Here is a 6,000-nt window from a genome sequence, read left to right on the forward strand (position 1 = left end):
AAACAGATAAATGGATGAATAAAATGTGGTACATACGTACAATGGAGTATTATCTAGCCATAAAGAGAAATGAAGTCTGATAGATGCTATGACATGGATGAACTTTGAAAACATGCTGAATGAAATAAGAGACAAAAGGAAAAATAAATTCTTAAATGAAACATTTTGAATAGACAAATACATAGAGACCAGAATTTTTTAGTGGATACCAGGGCAGGTGGGAGGGGAATTGGCAGGTACTGACGGAAGGAGCACTGAGTTTCTGTCAGGTGATGAAAAATTCGGGAATGAATGAGGGTGGTTGCGCAACAGAGTGAACATAATTTCACTGATTTGTGCATGTAAAATGGCTGAAATGGCAGCATTTTTGTTACATATTTCACTACAATAAAATTTTTTTTAAAAGCTAAGAAGCCAGTCATAAAAGACCATATATTGGATGAATCTGTGTATGTGAAATGTCCAGAACAGACAAATCTGTAAACACAAAAGAGTAGATTAGTGGTTGCCTAGGGTTGTGTGTAGGGATTTGGCGCTTGGGGAATGACCACTAATAGGTACAGCATTTCTTTTTGAGATGACAGAAATGTTCAAAAATTATTGTGATGATGGCTGTAGAACTCTGAAAATACTAAAAAATAACATGGAATTGTGCCCTTTTAAATGGGGGTAAATTGTATAACCTGTGAATTATATCTCAACAAAGCTGTTATATATGTTTAAGAAAAGCAAGTCACATAACTAAGCTTGGAGTCAGTGGGGGAGGGGCCTATTAAAAGAGTTTGGATGCTGAGATGTGATTCATCGGGGAATGTTAACATAGTCTACCATGCTGGTCTACGATGTAGCAGTTCATAGAAACACCGAACAGGAAACAACCAATGTCCACTGATAGGAGAAAAGAGAAATAAATTGTGGTGTATTGAGGCAATACAGTAATGCATCACAATGAAAAGAACCAAGTACTGAATCACGCACTAGCATAGATGAATCTCATTCTGTCAAAAAAAGAATACATACGAATTAATTCCATTTATAGGAAAATTAACATAAGCAAAACTAGTCAATGATGGTAGAAAAGTCAGAATGATGACTTCTAGCTGGGGAAAAGGTGGCAGTATTAACTAAGATGGGCACAAGGGAATCTTCTAGGTGCCAGAAATGTTCTGTGTTTTGGTCTGCCGGTGATTGTGTGGGTATATAAACATATTGCTAGTGTAATTCACTGTTTGTATGTTACAGCTCACTTAAGAAGAATTAAAAATAAAACAAAAAAAGCAGCGTGAGCTCTGGCGCCCTAAAGACCCTGGGTTATCTCAGCTCTGCCACTCAGTAGCTCTGTCACTTTGGGACAAGTCTGAGCCTCATTTTCCCCATTTGATCAAGGAATGGCTGTAAGGCTTAAATGCAAAAGTTATGTAAATCTGAGTTAATCTGGAAATACAATAATGAGCAAAACTGGCTAGTTCCCTGTTCTGGTAGAGGTAACAGTCTTACAGAGGAGATTTCCAAGTGCATCATTGATTCCCTAAAACTAGTTTTTTAAGAGAAAGCTTGCCTGTCATTATTTGCCAAAATACCTGTTACTAAAAGCTATTAGTTTGAGCTGTGTAAAATTGCCATTTTCTGTGAATCAGAAACAATTGAACCTAATACATCTGGTCAAAGTCTCTCTTATCCATCATTCTTAAGATTTTGTTACGTGGAAACTGTTTTCCTTTATCGTGGTTTCTGTGTGCACAAGATTAGTGACTGGTCAAGAGGCATACCGCAGACAGCCCTTGTCTGTGACTGCTAAGACACAGGTTGTCCATAGCTCCATTCAGATCCTGGAGGCTTCTGGAATGTAATGACTGCCTGAGCCACACCGGTACTGAAGCTACATGTGCCTCTAAAAGCCTTCTCAGCTTCTCCCTTGATGATGATAGAAAAGAAAGGAAAAGGAAGAAAATGGTTGGGAGAGAGGGTAAAAGATTTTTGGTTTATTTTTTAATGGGAAGTAGAACTTTTTATTTTCTCCTTCTGTTCTACATCTGTGCTGTTAAAAGTACAGTTTGACTGAACTGATAGAGGCAGTGCTGTGTAATGTTGGAAAGGACGGTAAATGGATGAATTTCAGGTTCTAATTACAGTATTTCTTTTTAGGAGCAGATATTAAAGACAAATTAAAATGCTATGACTTCGATGTGCATACAATGAAGACACTAAAAAACATCATTTCACCTCCGTGGGATTTCAGGGAATTTGAAGTAGAAAAACAGACTGTAGAGGAAACGGGGCTCGCACCACTGGAAACTTCAAGGAAAACTCCAGATTCTAGGCCTTCCCTGGAAGAAACCTTTGAAATCGAAATGAATGAAAGTGACATGATGTTAGAGACATCTATGTCAGACCACAGCTCGTGATTCCCAACAGTGGTCCAGCTTCCAACTTTGTCATAGTGTGGGTTCGTATTTTCTCACGTCCTTGTCATGTTTTAAGAATTTCCTATTTTTCAACATGAAACCAAACTACATCTCTACGTTGAGGAGCAGAGACCTGCCTTAAAGACTGAGTAGCATACCTTTGCAACAGATGTTTTCTGACCCTACAAGATAGCTCTGTGTTGTGGAATAAAGAATGATGAAATTGCTATTTATTTGATTCATTAATTTGCAAAAGAGAAGTTTTCTGAAGATGAGTTTTAAATCACTTTGATAGCTTATTTTCTGACTTCTAGGAAGTGAGGTAAGGAGAACCCTTTACAGCTCCGAGAAGCACAGTTCTTTAGTATGGCTTATTTCTTCCATTAAGGAGCGGCTTTAGCTCTGACAATGTTTGCTTGTGTTCCCTCAGAATAACAGTGATGCTCTACCTCAGGATCCAATCTTAAGGAATTTCATATGGTTCATAGCAGCTTCTAGAATTTATTGAGTAGGTTATATTTGAACTGTGAAATTGCCTGACAAATGTCTTCTTCCATGGATGACGCATATGGGGCCCGTTGTGCAATGCTTTTTAGTTTGCGTAAGTTAGGAGGCCCTTGTACAGCTGAATAACTTGCCTAGTCTACCTCTGTAAAGCCTTTTGTGAAAGAGGCTTTTGTCTTTACGGACTGTACTACCTCAAGGGTGTAACCATTTTCCCAAATATATTCGCTTTTAAAATAATCTAGTAACTTGAGTGACAACGGGGAATACCACCTCTAATCTGACATAAACACCAATGTTCCTCTTCCAACTTCACTTCCATTTTCAGGTAATACTCTGGTTTCCTTGGTTTCCTCTGCAGCCACCCAGTTAAGCCCTAAGGTGCTTCTCCCACACTGCATGTGATACGACTGTTGGCTTTCAGAATGTATGTGGCCATGTAAATTATTTTGTTTTCTGCATTTACATTCTTCAAATATGTGAGTTTGTATAAAGCATTTTCCTTCATTTGTAAGGATGATGCTACATAATCACAACACAGGCTTTTGCATTTTGAATTCTTAGCCTGTGACCGTAACAGAGAAGGATTTTGCTATTTATCTTTTATAGCCTTGGCAGCTTCTATTTTATATATAATTATTTTTTTAAAAGAGATAATATCCAGAGAGAGCATTTTTGTAGAGTTCATAGATTAAGGTAGTAGTACATAGTGGATGTGAATATAAAGTCTCCCCCTGTGAGTATATAAAATGCCTATAGTCAAGTACTAAGATTCTTAGTAGTGTCTTAATTAGAATGAAGTTACACAATGTGATCTTTTATGAAAAACATGACTATTTCTTTGCTACTTTCTTTTTCTTTTCAAATATGCATGGCTTTTCCTTTATTTCTTTATTGTTTAATTGGGTGTGTAATCTGTCCAGAACTGCTAAGTCCTGGGAATGCATCTGTGAACAAGATGGACATGGTCCTGTTCCTCAGGGAGCGTATACTTTGAAGTGAAATACAGACATTCAACAAATTACAAGTGCAGAATGAAGAGTGTTACACATGAAAACCCTGGGTGTTCCTGGAGCATGGAGCATGTATATATGTGTGTCTGTCGGAGGAGTGAGGGAAAGGATGGTCAAGGAAGTTCTCTGAGGAAGATGATGTTTGAGCTGTGCTAAGTCATAAAGAATAAAACTGTGTGGGGATGGGATTGCTGTTGTTAGGTGCTGTTGAACTGGTTCCGACTCATAGCTGCCCTACGCACAACAGAATGAAACACTGCCTGGTCCTGCGCCATGTCCACAATTGTTACACTGGAGACCATTGTTGCAACCACTGTGTCAGTCCATCTTGCTGAGGGTCTTCCTCTTTTTCACTGACCCTCTACTTTATCAAGCATGATGTTCTCCAGGGATTGATCCCTCCTGACAGCATGTCCAAAGTATATGAGACGCAGTCTCATCATCCCTGCTTCCAAGAAGCATTCTGGTTGTACTTCCAAGACAGATTTGTTCATTCTTTTCACCAGAAAAACCAAACCAAACCCATTGCCATTGAGTGGCAGTCCATGGTATATTCAGTTATCTCTGCCAACACCACAATTCAAAGGTGCCAATTCTTTGGTCTTATGCATTGCCCAGCTTTTGCATGCATACGAAGCGATTGAAAACACCACGGCTTGGGTTAGGCACACCTTAGCCCTCAAGGTGACGTCTTTGTTCTTCAGGGATCCTTAAAGAGATCTCTTGCAGCCGATTTGCACAATGCAATATGTCTTTTGATTTATTGACTATTGCTTCCATGGGTGTTGATTGGGGGTGGGGTAGGTGGGGGGCAAATGAAAGATTGGCGCTCCCGTGGGAGTGGAATAATCCAGAATGGCTAGAGCAGAGACTGGCTGAGCAATAGTGGACAGTGCACAGGATGGAAGGCCTTGTAATTGTTCTCAAGGATTTCTGTTAAGGGGTGGTAAGCAGAGCTTTGAACCAGTTCATTCTGATTCAGACCCCTGCTGAGAATTTGAATTTCTAACCAGCTCCCTGCTGAGAATTTGCATGTCCAACAAGTCCCCTGCAAGTCATACATAAGAATTACCAGAGATCTTGTTAAAATGTAGATTCTGATTCAGTATATCTGGGGTGAAAATGCAAATTCTCAGTAGGGGTTCAAACGAATGAACCAGTTCAAAGCCCTGCTTGTAAGTAGGGAAGTGAAATCTATGTGTATTTAAGTGATGATTCTGGCTGCCGTAGAATAGGTTAGTATTAGATGCACAGAAGCTAGCAAGCTAATGTCAGTGAGATATGATGTCAGCTTAGTTTAGGTTGGTGGCAGTGGAACTGGGGGAACTGGGCAGATTGAGAAGATATTTAGAAAGAACTAGTGCCAAGGAAGGTCCCTGGGTGGCACAAACAAGTTTGTGCTCTGCTAGCAGTAACCGAAAGGTTGGCGATTCGAACCCACCCAGCAGCTCCACAGAAGACACAGGCCTGATGATCCGCTTCCATAAAGATAACAGCCAAGAAAACCTTATGAAGCAGTTCTCTGTAACACGCAGGATCGCCATGAGTCAGAAATCAACTTGATGGCACAAGACAGCAACAACAATGCAAAAGAGGTAACTCGATTATAAAAATTGCCTAGAGTCCATAAAACTGAATTTTGTGCTTTGTTGACATAATGATATGAAGATCCTATGAACGAATTTATCTACTTCAAGAAAAAGATAACTAAATTTCTCATGACTGTGCTAAATTGATGATAAAACTCCCTTGCACAGGTGAACAACTCAGATTTTCCTAAAGGTAGACCTGAAACTCAAATAAATACAACTTCGCACTTTTTTTTTTAAGTCATTCCAATGAAGATGGTATGTGTCATTGTTGAAAATCATTCCTTTCAAGTGTTTATCGAAGGAGATGTATTATTCTGCTTTTTCATAGAAAAGTATAGTTTTTCCAAGACATTTATTCATAGCCTCATTGACAAATAAGGCATTGTACACAGACTAATTTTCCAGGTACCTGAAACAGTCCCTTTAACACCAATAGTTTTCATCTTAACCTTTCTAAAATGTATTACATATGTTTTCTCTCTCTTA

The 6,000-nt window shown here is 39.1% G+C and overlaps 1 protein-coding gene across 2 annotated transcripts in view; it reads left to right on the forward strand.

The window, feature by feature from the left end:
- The window catches only part of CDC16 (cell division cycle 16), a 34,719-nt gene extending 32,071 nt beyond the window's left edge, over positions 1-2,648 (forward strand). For both annotated transcript variants that reach the window (XM_049857111.1, XM_049857112.1), the window contains exon 18: positions 2,146-2,648. In XM_049857111.1, the coding sequence (XP_049713068.1) occupies positions 2,146-2,405 (260 nt within the window). In that variant the 3' untranslated portion in view covers positions 2,406-2,648. The remainder of the gene's footprint in view (positions 1-2,145) is intronic.
- The last annotated feature ends 3,352 nt before the right edge of the window (positions 2,649-6,000 follow it).

The sequence above is a fragment of the Elephas maximus genome, chromosome 17, assembly GCF_024166365.1.
Source record: "Elephas maximus indicus isolate mEleMax1 chromosome 17, mEleMax1 primary haplotype, whole genome shotgun sequence".
Taxonomy (NCBI): domain Eukaryota; kingdom Metazoa; phylum Chordata; class Mammalia; order Proboscidea; family Elephantidae; genus Elephas; species Elephas maximus.